The sequence below is a fragment of the Branchiostoma lanceolatum genome, chromosome 3 (assembly GCF_035083965.1).
Source record: "Branchiostoma lanceolatum isolate klBraLanc5 chromosome 3, klBraLanc5.hap2, whole genome shotgun sequence".
Lineage (NCBI taxonomy): Eukaryota > Metazoa > Chordata > Leptocardii > Amphioxiformes > Branchiostomatidae > Branchiostoma > Branchiostoma lanceolatum.
This window is the reverse complement of record NC_089724.1, coordinates 28599458-28614166: the sequence shown is the minus strand read 5'-3', so window position 1 is coordinate 28614166 and position 14709 is coordinate 28599458. Positions and strand designations below refer to the sequence as shown.

General features: G+C 41.6%; 1 protein-coding gene across 3 annotated transcripts in view; it reads left to right on the top strand.

The window, feature by feature from the left end:
• The window catches only part of LOC136431305 (xylosyl- and glucuronyltransferase LARGE1-like), a 139722-nt gene that overhangs the window by 118040 nt on the left and 6973 nt on the right, over positions 1-14709 (top strand). For all 3 annotated transcript variants that reach the window (XM_066422631.1, XM_066422630.1, XM_066422632.1), the window contains 9 exons: positions 1069-1207; positions 2777-2948; positions 3375-3409; positions 3860-3955; positions 5931-6095; positions 8561-8692; positions 9106-9201; positions 9903-10094; positions 11822-11842. In XM_066422631.1, the coding sequence (XP_066278728.1) occupies positions 1069-1207; positions 2777-2948; positions 3375-3409; positions 3860-3955; positions 5931-6095; positions 8561-8692; positions 9106-9201; positions 9903-10094; positions 11822-11842 (1048 nt within the window). The remainder of the gene's footprint in view (positions 1-1068; positions 1208-2776; positions 2949-3374; positions 3410-3859; positions 3956-5930; positions 6096-8560; positions 8693-9105; positions 9202-9902; positions 10095-11821; positions 11843-14709) is intronic.

Here is a 14709-nt window from a genome sequence, read left to right as displayed (position 1 = left end):
GTTACCTGTCATAACCAACCAAGAATGCAGTGACCTCTGTCTTTGCAGCAACTTGTAAGCAGTGTTTGTCCTGTTGTATTCTTCATCTACAATGTATGGACAGGAGCAAAATTTCATATTTTTAGAAACAGGCCATAAGGCCACACCATTTTAATTTCTTGTTTAACGGAATTTTAAAGAATGCTAGATTGAAAAATCAACAGGAAAACAGAATCTCAGAGGAAAGTTTGTACTTTGGTGCACACAGTTTCAGGGAGTGAACAGGGTCAGGTGCAAGTTTTCACCCCAGCCTTCTGTTTTCATGATTTTTTTTGTGCTAAAATTTAAAAAAAATCTGTTAACCAAGATATTTAATTGGTGTGGCCTAATCTATGCACACACAGGTGTCATCCAGAAAAACTCTCTCATGCTTGAGTTAAACTAAGTCAACTACAAACTAAAAGTTAGGCATTAGCAAGCAGTAGTGGACAAACTCAAGTCAACCATACATACTCGTACCACATCTTCGGAAAATACGCTATAGCCATGCTATAGCCACATAGTTCCCGTTTAGAACTTTATTAAAGCCCACGCCCAGACTAGTTTTGCCTTGTGCGTGGCTTTCTCAAACGGTCAGAGCTCGAATGAGCACAAGTACAATGCGTTCTGGCTTTTATAGGCCAAGTGCAACCCAAGCAATATTAGGGTCCGAAAAATCGGATTTTGAAAGTCATTTTATTTAGTCATGTCTATACATGGTTAGTTTAAACAACACTATCACAATGTATAGCGACGTGCATCATGCAAAAATAAGACGTCGTTGTGACTTGAGAACTCACTGAAAATGGTCCCCGGAGTTATTGTAGGCGCACGTAACTAGGGGAATCATCGTACGGCACGTTTTTGCACGGTTTTAAAATGCTCAAAGTATGAAGTTATTACGCAAATGTGCTAAATAGTGTTAGTAAATGTCACTACCATTAAGATTTCAGTATCTTTTTTATTTCCATGTTTTGGGCCCTAATATTGCTTTGGTTGCCTTTAACTAATCACAGTTAAACTAACTAAAAGTTATTTTTGTCTTTCCAGTGGAATATCACAGAACCAGGTGCAGAGTGTGAACTATGTGGACGGGATCTACACCCAGAACACCAGCACGGACGACTCGGACACAGACACAGACAACAAGACAGACTGTGTGGTGGAGGACCAGGTCCCCAAGTGTGAGGTCTGTGGTGCTGCTTAACTCTTGTCTTACTCCCTTGCCAAACTGTTGTCTAATGTAGCATTAATGCCAGAAATACTTATGCAGCACTAATGCTTGGTTAGTGCACACTGCCATGGTAATTTCATGGTAATTATGGCTGTCCAAATACCAGTCCCTCAATGTCCTAGCAGCCATGCCTTGGACCAAGGCTTGAACCAATTAGTTGGCATCTTTCCAGCATTAGTGCTTTCTGCCACGGCCTTTAGTCATGCTTGACCTATACATTAGCACCCTGCAACAGCTGGGGTTTTTAACAAGGGTGGACTGTAGTTAGGGGGCAGAGGGTTAATTTGGTGTGACCACCCCTACTGGCACCAGCCAGGGGAAAGGGTTTCCACTTCCCCTTCAGTCCAAGAAGACTGGGTGATAAATGATGATTAATGGACAGGGGTGTATGCTGGCATTAATGCTCTGTTCCAAAGGGAGCAGAGGGAATCCAGCATTAATGCCCAATGTGCTCTGCTAAGGAGCGCGTAGTGCGGCATTAATGCTACATCAGACAACAGTTTGGCAAGGGTAATGCTGCTAACAAATAAAAGAATAGACTTTTTTTAAAGGCATCCAGAGCATTTTATGAGGCTTAAAACTTAAATTTAAAAACTCAAATTTCTAGTCATTCCTACACATAGTACGTTTCAATAACCCTATTCCATCACATATCGAAATTAAATGAGCAAAGATATGATGGCGTTGTGCGGTGAGAACTGATAGAAAATCCAAGCCCTAATAGACTGATCCTGACTGTCCATCACAATTAGCGGTTCGACCAATGAGAGAGTGACTGTGTGTCCGTCAAATATTTGCATTTTTATGTTTTAATTTTACATTTCTATGTTTTGACGGAGGTGGGCGGGGCTATGGTATCTGCAGTATTTACAGTAGGCGCGTGAAACTGAAAGATCACCATGTAGATTATTTTTGTGCCGTTTCTGCTCACTTTTGATAAGAAATCCGAACGCAAATGTGGTAAACAGTGGCATTAGTTGTAATTTTCATAAAGATTACAGCAACTAGAATATTTCCAGTTTTCAAGTCTCATAAAATGCTCTGGGTGCCTTTAAAAGATACTATTACACAAATCTAGAACATGTTAACAACAAGGTATCAAGTTTTGTAGGAGAATCGACAAAGAACAGGGATAGGAAATTATAGAACAAATGGCAAATAAGGTATTGTAGGTTTTAAACATTTTCAAACTGTCTCCCTAGGCCTATGCTGATTAAGCATTGCTGTTAAAAGCACAGGACTGGGAGAGGCCAAGTAGTAAAATTATGAAATTAAAAGCTGGGAGTGAGAAAAAGACAGAAGGCAGTTTATTTTGATATATGATAGAATACATTTTCTTTCAATCAAAACCTGCTAGTGCAAGTGAAATGGACTTTATCAACAGGTCGTGATGTCACAGAAAAGACCACAGAAAAGACTAAAATTTGTATGTGAATGTTACAGGAGTTTTCACTTCAATGGCACTCTCGAAAATATCTTAACTGCCTTTTGTTGATGTTTAAACCTATTTTTTACTCCCCCCAGACCATCGAGGTGGCGATCGTGTGTGCTGGGTACAACGCCACCCGTGGGGTCGTGACCTTGGTCAAGTCCATCCTGTTCTACAGGAAGAACCCGCTGCACTTCCACTTCATGTCCGACAAGGCCGCTACACTCATCCTGCAGACCCTACTCAGGACATGGAACGTTCCAGGAGGTCTGTGGTTTCTATTGGATTAAATATTAGGTGGACAATAGTAAGCTTTTTTCCCCTCCTACACATGGTCTTCATTCTTTCTGTCCAGAACCGCTCCAGTCTACTTTGAAGCAAACTTTTATTTTCTTCCATGAAATTGTGTTTGGGTATGGGAGTATACAAAAACACAGTCAAACCACCTCTGCATAAGGATCACCTGGCCATTTGACCACTTTTCGGTGGTCCCTGAGATAATTTGTCCTATTTACCCGTAGTCTAGTCCTGTCTATATTGTCCACCTGTGCACATTTTTTGGTCCCCTGGGTTGTCTTCTTAGGCAACTTTACTGAATACAGCATGCAATGGATGATTTTGTGATGTGCACGTCCATATACATTTGTATGTACATGTTTTCACACCTAACAATGGCTTCTTTTGTACTTTCAGTTACTGCAAACTTTTATTCTGCTGAAAACTTGAAGGTGAGTGCTTAAATGTCATTTATATTGTACATATAGAAATGCTGGTGCTGGTTATGATGAGTACTTCTTGTCCCCTCATACCCTTTTTATTTCCAGGGATTCCTGGTTAAGGCTTTCTGGGTGAAATTACCAAGTCTCAGTATTGTCATTTGCCCAATGTCACAATCAACAACTTTTTAAGACATGTCCTACTGGTGCATTCTTGTAGATTTTAAAGTTCTGCAGTCCAAGTGCAAGTATAAAACATGAGGAAAAATTGTTTGGGTCCATTGAAATTCATCATCACCACAATCTAGTGCGTACTGAGGCATTAAGATTCACATTACTAAGTTGCACATTATTCTGTGATATTCAAGTTAACATGTAATACCAAAGTCTTGTATTGTTACCCTATTCTATTTTTTTTTCGAAACAATCCTGATGATTTCTGTTCTGTCCCCCCACATACAGGAGGAGGTGTCGTGGATCCCCAACAAGCACTACTCAGGAGTGTATGGGCTGATGAAACTGGTGCTGACCAGAGCTCTGCCCACTGATCTGGAAAAGGTGCATTAACAATCATGAAATCTCAATCTATTTTTATTTGGTACTTTCCTTCTGGTAAACGTTACAAGAATGAAAGATGTACAATGTCTAGTATATTCAGGTTTGATGTTTGTGGTAAATTCCTTATTTTTTTTGTACATTGATCAAGGGATCAACATCGCAACGTCTCATTGTAAGAGCTGCTACTTTTTGAGAACTAACGGGAGTCGCCCAAACATAGGACGTTTTTTTACGCGCTCGAACATACGGCGCTCCATTGCTGGTTGCCAGAGAATGGTCATGTTTTAATGAATGAATTTTGAACACATTCATCTAAAGAACATACATGGACAAGAAATGTATTCATACTGTTCATGTGCCCTTCACGCTCCGAGTTACAAGCGGCAAACGCTGTGAGACGTTTTCATGAATGTACCTTCTGATTTAGTGCTACGCCAGATAGTGTGCCTAACTTAGTACGCTTTGGTAATTTTGCTCTCTTCGGAAGTTGGTGATGAAGTTAGGGAAATGTAAATAAGGCTTGAAGTCTGCTATATTCTAGCTTTCTTTTGACCGGAAAATTTTGACTGTGTGCACTTCTAACGTCATGTGAGAAGGGCTATATCTAGCGCATCCCAGCTCATGTTTTGGCGGGAAATAGGCTACTACGCACTTTGCGCGCGGCCCGACGTACGTCTTGCATGCGACCCGACTTACAAAATCATTACGAAAAAACGACACCGCTTACAGCAACAATACTCCGTCCACTTATTGGGAAATATCTTCGCCATGTCTGTATTCAGTTTCCTTTTCATAGACGGTACCAATCACATGTTAGAGCGTTACAAAGCTGTGCATTGAATTGCCGTCCGCCACCATCGCGGCCCCAAAAAATGGCGGGAAAACAACGTTGCCAGACGGCAGCGATGTTTACATTGTTTTCTTTGGTGGGTTTTCTTCTCAACAAACACTTAAGGACCCAATTTTTTTGTGTTTTATGAAGTTATATTTCTCATGTGCATGATATTGGAAAATCTGCTTGGCACAGGTCGTATATTTAGGTGTCGGGCCGTCTAGCTACGCAGTGACCCTCTACTCAGCGTTGCCATCATTATTGTCAAAATACTATTCTCGACAAAACAAGAAATGAATATGTACACATATGTTTTGAATGCAAATAAAAATTATGTGCATGGACTTGGTTTATTTATCTTCCTTATGAGCATAGTCAGTGGACACAAACACGGCGTACTTGTGCAGAACAAGATCACTAAAAAATCCGTCCTAAGTTAGGGCGCGTCCTAAGGTAGGGCAACCCCCGTTACACAATTTCAAGTTGTACGAGTGCCTACAGTAATTTGGTGTGATATGGCAAGCCGCTGCAGCGTGCCTGCAAAGCTGGTGTGTTACACAGAATGCCAGCAATACTGGTTTGTTTGTTTCTTTGTATTGCATACCCCGGGTAAACCGCATGAAGGCGTAACACACCAGGTTTGTACTGAAGAGTACAAGCTGCATATCCGGACAGATTTATATGATCCACACACACCGGGAAGGACCCCTACTCTTTTCTATAAGTGTATTGGGTTATTTAACGTGCTTGAGGTGTGGCTCTCCTCAAACACGGGACCTCCATTTAATGTCCTATCCGAGGGTCGTCCCTAACCGAAACTAGGTACTCATTTTCACCTGTCAAGTGGGGAAAGTCGTGTAAAGTGCCTTTCCCAAGGGCACAACGTCAACGGGACAAATCAGGGAACCCCGGTTTCGAACCCGGTATCTCTGGGTTCTGGGGCCAAACACTCTGCCACTACGCCACCGTGACGCCACGGGCAGGTATGGTTGACCAATTCAGATTCAGACCAAGGTTTAAAATCACAATTTCCTGGTTGAAAATCAGGGTTGTTAACCTCTGAAACAATTGCATGCTGTACCAAGAGGGATAATCTTAGTAAGAATTTTTTTTCTAAACTTCAATGTTTGCTGTGTTTCCCAGGTGATCGTGCTGGACACAGATGTGACCTTTGCCACAGACATCGCGGAGCTCTGGAAAATCTTTAAGAAGTTCAAGGGCAACAAGAAGTCAATCGGTCTGGTGGAGAACCAAAGCGACTGGTACCTGGGGAAGATCTGGAAAAACCACAGACCCTGGCCGGCACTGGTGAGGGGAATGGTTTTTATTTGTTTTTTGTGGAAGGTTTCTGATTTTGTTGTAGACTTATACATTTTAGTTAGGAAACTAAAAAGGATGAGCAGGTCAAAGTGTACTGATCATGATTGGGAACTGTAAACTGAAAGTGAGTAATGAAAGCATAAATCTCGACTGCAAAATATCATGAAAATCAATTCACACATTTTTTAATGTGTTCTTGTCACAAATTGTAAATGTGATTATGTTTGTCCCATGCAGAGATATTCAGATTCAACACAGTTGTGATCCTCCTGCACCTAGAGAAACTTAGGGGGATGAAGTGGATGGGTTAGGGTAGGGTTAGGATAGGATAGGATAGGATAGGATAGAGTAAGGGTTGTTGTTTAAGGGTTAGGACAGATTCAACACAGTTGTGATCCTCCTGCACCTAGAGAAACTTAGGGGGATGAAGTGGATGGGTTAGGGTAGGGTTAGGATAGGATAGAGTAAGGGTTGTTGTTTAAGGGTTAGGGATGTAGATGATCGTAATGTTTATGACTGTGTCTGTTGTAGGGTCGTGGGTTCAACACTGGTGTGATCCTCCTGCACCTGGAGAAGCTGAGGGGGATGAAGTGGATGGGTTAGAGTAAGGGTTAGGGATGTAGATGTAATGTTTGTGACTGTGTTTATTGCAGGGTCGTGGGTTCAACACAGGTGTGATCCTCCTGCACCTGGAGAAGCTGAGGGGGATGAAGTGGATGGGTTAGAGCAAGGAGGTTAAATATACAAGGAGAACGGACAGGATTAACACCCCGCTGTGCGCTATTGTACTGACCCGCCAAACCCCGGGGCTATCTATTGTTTCCGCCCTCCGGCGGCGCTCCTTTGTTCTGGCAAGTGCCCCTCAGGCATTGGCGGCAAAACCATTCAAATTCTATGCTAATGAGCCCGATCGTGACGTCAAGCCCTCCGATGCTGGCCCGAGCGACTAGCAAGAATCCAGCAGTTTCCGAGGATTACCTTATTTGGGAAGCGAATGTGACTTGCGCAGACGGCATTATTGCCGAGAGTGGACTAAGGCGGCCATTTTGGTATGTCTTTCATCGCTGTGCGACAAAGATGGGTGTGTTTCCAGGCTTTTTTGTAGCTGTGCATGGAATGTTTTGGCTCAAAAATATGAAGAATATTCTGTGTTAGATGCCTTTATAAAAATATTATAACAGTTTCCCCACCAAAACCGAAGGTTTTCTAGGATAGTTCATAACTTTGGTGTTCCATTGTAATATTTTTTGTTGTTCGACTCCGTCAAGTTTTCTTCGACTCTTCGCAAGACTTTTGCATTATTTTTGTGTAAGTCTGGTCTCTGTGGATTTCATTTGTAGTCATAGGCATGGTTTGGAGCAAAGTATTAGCCACAGGGAATTGTATACACGGCATTATGATTGTTATGTCACCCCGGAATGTGTACAAACATCGAATCAAACCAATGTGGTTAAATAAAGATAATCGCCACGCTTTCCAGTTTTACTTATACTTATTTATTCGATCTTATAGACAACCTCGACTTGACCTAACCATGTCTATATGTCTATCCGTCCTGCGTTCTTGTATGTTTACCCGTATACTGCACACGTATTTGACCGCTGGCGGCAACGGGGTTTGTATTTGCCTGCTCTGTCGGATTGTCGCTATCGCTACATGCTTCTTCGTGCCCTATTTCGCTAAAATTGTCCTAAAAATCGCTGGATTTCAAAGTCACTCCACTCAAAATCGTCATCTCCTGGGAGGGTCATCTTGTGAAAACAGACTGTGAACAAAGACCCAAGCCAGCGCGGGTGATGCAAATTGGGGGTAATTAGCACCTTGACGCGAAGTTGTTGAAACGCACTCTCCTGAAAGAAGGCAAATTGTGTCCTTTCTCCTTGTATATTTAACCTCCTTGGTTAGAGTTAGGGTGGTACATGTAGATGTAGATGTTTATGACTGTGTTTATTGCAGGGTCGTGGGTTCAACACAGGGGTGATCCTCCTGCACCTGGAGAAGCTGAGGGGGATGAAGTGGATGGGTTAGAGTTAGGGTGCCGTACATGTACATGTACATGTTCATGACTGTGTCTGTTGCAGGGTCGTGGGTTCAACACGGGTGTGATCCTCCTGCACCTGGAGAAGCTGAGGGGGATGAAGTGGATGGGTTAGAGTTAGGGTGCCGTACATGTACATGTACATGTTCATGACTGTGTTTGTTGCAGGGTCGTGGGTTCAACACAGGTGTGATCCTCCTGCACCTGGAGAAGCTGAGGGGGATGAAGTGGATGGGTTAGAGTTAGGGTGCCGTACATGTACATGTACATGTTCATGACTGTGTTTGTTGCAGGGTCGTGGGTTCAACACAGGTGTGATCCTCCTGCACCTGGAGAAGCTGAGGGGGATGAAGTGGATGGGAGAGAGTAAGGGTTAGGGATGTAGATGTAATGTTTATGACTGTGTTTATTGTAGGGTCGTGGGTTCAACACCGGGGTGATCCTCCTGCACCTGGAGAAGCTGAGGGGGATGAAGTGGATGCAGATGTGGAGGCTGACGGCAGAGAGGGAGCTCATGAGCATGCTCAGTACCTCCCTGGCTGATCAGGTCAGTCCTCGTCCTCCTCTTTGCCATGACATGGCCACACATGTACAGGACATTTTGATACAAGATACCTGTACTGTTTAATTACTGACATGTCAATCGAAAGCTCTCTTAAACACTAGGTATTCTTCAAAAATTCTTCGCACACACACACACGCATGCATGCATGCACACACTCACACATACACACTCTCACACATGCACTCATGCACACACACACACACGCATACACGCGCATATACAGATACTCACAAACACACGGACACACTCAGATACACACGCACGCACACACATACACCACACACACACACACACACACGCACACACACACACATGCAATCAATAATATTAATGGTGAAGTACATGTAAAAGCCTCTGTACTGATGCAGTGTTTCTATCCCTTCTGTCTTCTCCAGGACATCTTTAATGCAGTGATAAAGCAGCACCCGTACCTGGTGCACAAACTGCCCTGTGCCTGGAACGTACAGCTGTCTGACAACACCAAGAGTGAGGTGAGGAAGGTCTTCTCACTGGCAACACTAATGCTTAGGTCACATTTGCACTGGTGCCCGTAGGGGGTGTAGCCCGGCCCAGTGGACTGGTGGACACTGGAAGGCTACCTCTTGGTGTTCTCACGATCAGCTCACGGTGCCTTTTTGTTACCGGGTCCCATGTTGATTTTAACTCCGTGTTAAAAACTTCCAGGGCCCGGCCGTACCCAAAGATGGGGCCACATAGGGGTAACACTGAAAGTGCAAATAAACAGCCCTTGAACCGCTTGGCAGGGCCCACTTTTTCCAATTGTGACCAAAGCATAACAAGTGGTGTGTCAGGATTTCATGGAGGCAGTGACTGTCAATTATACATGTACCGATCGGAAGAAGCAGAGCATCGATTTAGTTTGTCTTTCAACAAATTATGATTGTATATTTTTGTATATTGTCCAACTTTCCTGGACCAGACATGAATTAACCAATCAAGGCATTAAGATCACAACATTGACAGTATACTGTCACATGAGTTATTTGTGAAAAGGCTGTTAGAATATCATTATCATATTGCAACTTTGAAGAGCAAATTTTGTAGCTAGCTGGTAAAGGACTTTATTCAGAGCTTATCATAAGACATTACAACAAAGTGTATGATTAAAAAAAAACAAGACTTAATGAAGAGTTAAAACTAACCTACGACCTTAAACCATTCTTCTATCCAGCAATGCTACACAGAGGTGACTGACCTGAAGGTCATCCACTGGAACTCTCCCAAGAAGCTGCGGGTGAAGAACAAGCACGTGGAGTTCTTTAAGAACATGTACCTGACCTTCTTAGAGTACGACGGGAACCTGCTGCGCCGCGAGCTGTTCGGTTGCGAGAAGGTCCAACATCTGGACGAGGTGGATCAGAAGGTAGGAGTTTCAATCGTTGCTTTTTATTGTCTCCATGAAAACTGACTTATTTCCAGATCTTTAAGTTTTCAACAAAGCTTAAAGACTCTCACTGGGGGGTATTATGATCCGTTGTGTAACAAAGATTCTTTCCACAAAATATCTGACACGTAGATATAGAATGTGAAAGTCTAGAAGCAATAGTCCAAACCCAAATGCTGGAGGTAAATCAGTTGGTACATGTGTTGTTCTTTTTGTTTGTAGTCGCATTTGTCTGCAATTTTGCTATCGGCATTTGAGTTCTAGTTCTTTCTTTTCCCAAGTTTCATTCTTTCATGTAAAAAAATGTTGGGTCCTCCATGACCATAAGGTAGGAGATTCAACATTTGCTTTTCTCTTAATATCATCTCTAGTTTCTTTCTTTTACCAAAAAATCCTTGATCTTCGACTACTTTTTAAAAATAAAGTAGACAAACCCAACAAGTTGACATTTAGAGCAATCAAAATTAGAGTAGCCACTTGTCCCATATTGTCATTGTTTATCATTGTTTTCAAAAAGCCTTCTGACAAGAATTTGCAATACACTTAATTACTGTATTTACTTTTTTTATGTTCTTTATTCCATTGTGTATTGTTGTATTAAGAATCCACTGTGCAATGTTTTAAGTACAGAACTAATACACATAAGAAGACACTGTGCACTGTCCTCATGATGTCCCCTCCCTCCTGTGGAATGTTGTCATCCCACTCACTATTGTTTGTCCAAATGTTAACATGTATATGTAACATGTTTCAACTGGTAATATACGAATTCACTGTCAATCTCACTGATGTTTGGAGGATGGAACTTTATCATTGTATTTGTGTGTTAAAGCATGCAAGATGAAAAAAAAATATAATCACTGGTAAATTTAAAAGAGGTTTCATCTATACAACGTCCTTGCTTTTTTAAATTACAGGACTGTCTATTTCTATAGTCAAGTAAAATAGTTTTAAAGGCACCCAGAGCATTTTATGAGGCTTGAAACTTGAATTAAAAAAGTCCAATTTCTAGTCTTCCCTACACATAGTAAGTTTCAATAACACTATACCATTACATATCGACATTATAGGAGCAAAGATACGACGTCGTTGTGTGGTGAGAACTGGTAGAAAATCAAAGCCCTATATAATTCTGACTGTCCATCAAAATTAGCGCTTTGACCAATCATGGGAGAGTGACTGCGTGTCTGTCAAATATTTGCATTTTTTAGTTTTGATTTTGCATTTCTATGTTTTGAAGGACGTGGGCGGGGCTATGGGATCGGTCTATTTACACTAGGCGCGTGAAACTAAAAGATCACCATGTAGCTTATTTTTGTGCTGATTTGGAGCACTTTTGATAAGAAATGCGCACGCAAATGTGGTAAACAGTGTCATTAAATGTCAATTTCATAAATATTACAGCGACTAGAATATTTCCAGTTTGTTTTCAAGCCTCAAAATGCTCTGGGTGCCTTTAAAGGAGGGCCAGGAAGGATGAGGGGGGTTATGACATTTTTTTCAGGAAAAAACTTGTTGAACTTGGAAAAACTTTTTATATTCCCATTTTTACAACCTCCTATACAGTAATCATCCTTGCTGGCCTGGCCGTTATTTCATCATGTTGACTTGAAATTGTACCATGTTGTTGTTGATGTTGTGTTGTTCTGACCAAACTGTGACTGAAGTCCGCTTGTTTGTTTGTTCTTTTTCCATGCTCTCTCAAGGCTACCGAAACCATCGATGTGGTAAACCGTCTTTCCTTCTTCTTCTTCTTTACCTGACAGTGCTCTATCTGGTCATGTGATCAATGTTGTGGGCTGTTCCATTGAAATCGTGGGGAGGGGCAGAATAGAATTTTCCCATCCTCTTGTTCAGGGGTAGGCTTCAAAATCTAACATCGGTATACTTAACACCCCGGTAGTTATCAGGACTTGGCCATTAACTTGTACAACTACCCCACCTTTACCTTTGACCTCTACCCTTATGACATCATTTTGCAGATAGAACTTTGATGAAGGTTAGACGTCCAGTATCATACTGGTTATTAGTTCTGCTAGTTCATTCTTAGTAACGCTGAAGAAGAGTTTCTGCAAACCATGATTGGATTAGAGAAAGTTTTCAAATGCCTGACCAAGCAGGGTTATGGTTTAATAGTAGTTGAATTTTCTTCTTAGAATACTAATAGTTGCATGTGTCATTGTTTGATAGAGATTTTAAGCATGCTGGGGAAAATTTTATTTGTGAACTTTTAATAGTTTTATTGGTAGAATTTATGATTCAAAGCATTCATCATGTTAGGGTAGTGATCTACAGTAAGTCATTTCGATATGATAACCTTTATTTCACGTCCCCCCCCCATCATTCTACGCCCCTAAAACTTTAATTCTAGCCTTATACTCCTGAAATTTCAGTAGAATAGCCCATATGTTGTTCTGTCTTGTGTCCATCACAAAGCACTACTCTATTCTCTTCTAACTATCTGGTCCTTGCTTCTCTTACTAACGGAACAACAACTGACGTTTTCATGTCAACCCTTGCTATATATGTATAATCTTCCCAAAATGCATATTATCTTCTTCTTATTATTACACATGTTATTAAGGTGTTATACACTAATTCCATACATAAAGCTTTTGATCAGTTCTCTGATCCTTTACCCAGCTAAACTTTCATTTGTGAGCATAATACATGCATACTGCATAGAGTACAAATACAGGTGTGTATGTAAATTAGGCTCAAAAGGCTGGTCTGCATAACAGGTGTTTTACTGCAGGTGTGGTGCTGGTGGCACTTTGTATCTCTAATCACATGACTAGTCACATGACCTAAGGTTCTAGCCCACAGCCAATCATCTCATCCGACTGACACATGCAGTGGTCACCCTGACGAATCACAGTCATGGCTTTTATACATTTTAAAGAGGTTACGAGAGTTCACAACTGTGTAATCATTGGCCTTGACTTTGACCAACTTAAGGAATACCACTGTCAGTGACAGTTATGAAAAATGTGAGGAGCAGCAGTTTTGAGCATTTTTACATGAAAAGATTTTGGGGAATGTTTCCGTCCCTCCCTCCCTCTGGAATTTTCCTTTGCGTTGTTGAGCTTGTTAACCCTCTTCCTGCCACCTTACCTATAACCAATTGGAAGTGGGTGCCAAAGTGCTACCACAGCCAGGAGGTTAAATGACGAATTGGAGCATGGGTACATTTCTGGTGACAGTTTTTTCCAAAAAGTACTTTTCATCAAGGAGAAATTATATTTATGCATTGTATTAAGAAGACGAGTTGTGAACTCTACAGGCCTTTATTCAAACCCCCATCCACTCACACCAGAGGAACTAAGGAACCTGACAGTGTGTAATATAGACCCACATGCTGACCTGAGTTTTACGTGTGATGGGCACCTTCCACTAGCCTGATATCCATCCTATTCTAGCTCTGTTTGCTCCTTTGATTGCTTCCCTGAAAAATAGTCTAGCACCCGTTTATGGAGAAATGATTTGCATTTGACTATTTGTCTGAAATATAGGCAAGTGTTCTTGATCTGATTGTCTCCAAGTCACACAGTCCTCGTAACGGCATGGTACCAGGGTTTGACCAGGCATTCAGAAGTTTGACCATACTGCTTCTGAGAAACGTTTCATAGTAATTTCCTGAAACAATGCAGTGAATTCACCAGTGCACAGCAGATGCTGTCTTAAACGTCCAACCATTTACAAAACGAAATCCAGTTGCTTGAGTAATTTTTGTTTTTTGCAGGAAGTATGGACCATACATTTAAATGGGGATTGGGGCCAGACTATATTCTAATTGGAAGCAATCGTTGGTCCAGGAGTGAACCACAGTTAAAATAGGATGGATTCCAGGCAACCTTTCCACTACTTCATATTCAAAGACAAAATAGTCTGGTGTGGGTTAAGGACCTACTTAGATAAATAATTACGGATCTAGATTTGAAGGGCATCCAGTTTAAGGAGGTGCTAGCATGTTTTGTGCAGCTGTGAAGTTGGTCTGTGAACTTGTACAAACAAACTATGAAGTCGCTTTGCTGACGCATTTTGAAAATCGAGACAAAGCAGACAGAGAGCAACTAAAAATCAGCACCACTGTCTAGCCAGTCTGTTATCGTGGCCAAGTTTTAATGACATGGCGATTCATCTGTTTTCACACATGTTATAACTCACAGCTTGCACAGAAATGCTAGCCTTACGAACTGCAAATGCTAACAGATTTGTCTGTTAGAATAAACGAATAGATAAAGATTAACTGCTAATAACTAAGGGCATAAGGTCTGTATTCATTTATACAAACAATTGTAGTTGTATGTTATCCAGCTACTCCAAGCTTTGTGGCCAATTTGGAACAATCCAAACTTGCCGTAATGTATCAATCCCATAGACCTACAGCTGTCCAACTTGGTCAAAATGAAAATCATAGACTGGAAGGCAAAACAAAAAATGTAGACGCTAATATATTGTTTGAACTGATAGACAGCAGAGATTTATCTATACCCTCACACCCTCCTGAAAGCATAGCCCCTATCGCTCGATTCGTTACCTCGCTCGCGTAGGGGCCCTGCTCTTTAGACCCGGTAGACACGGGTCTGGCACC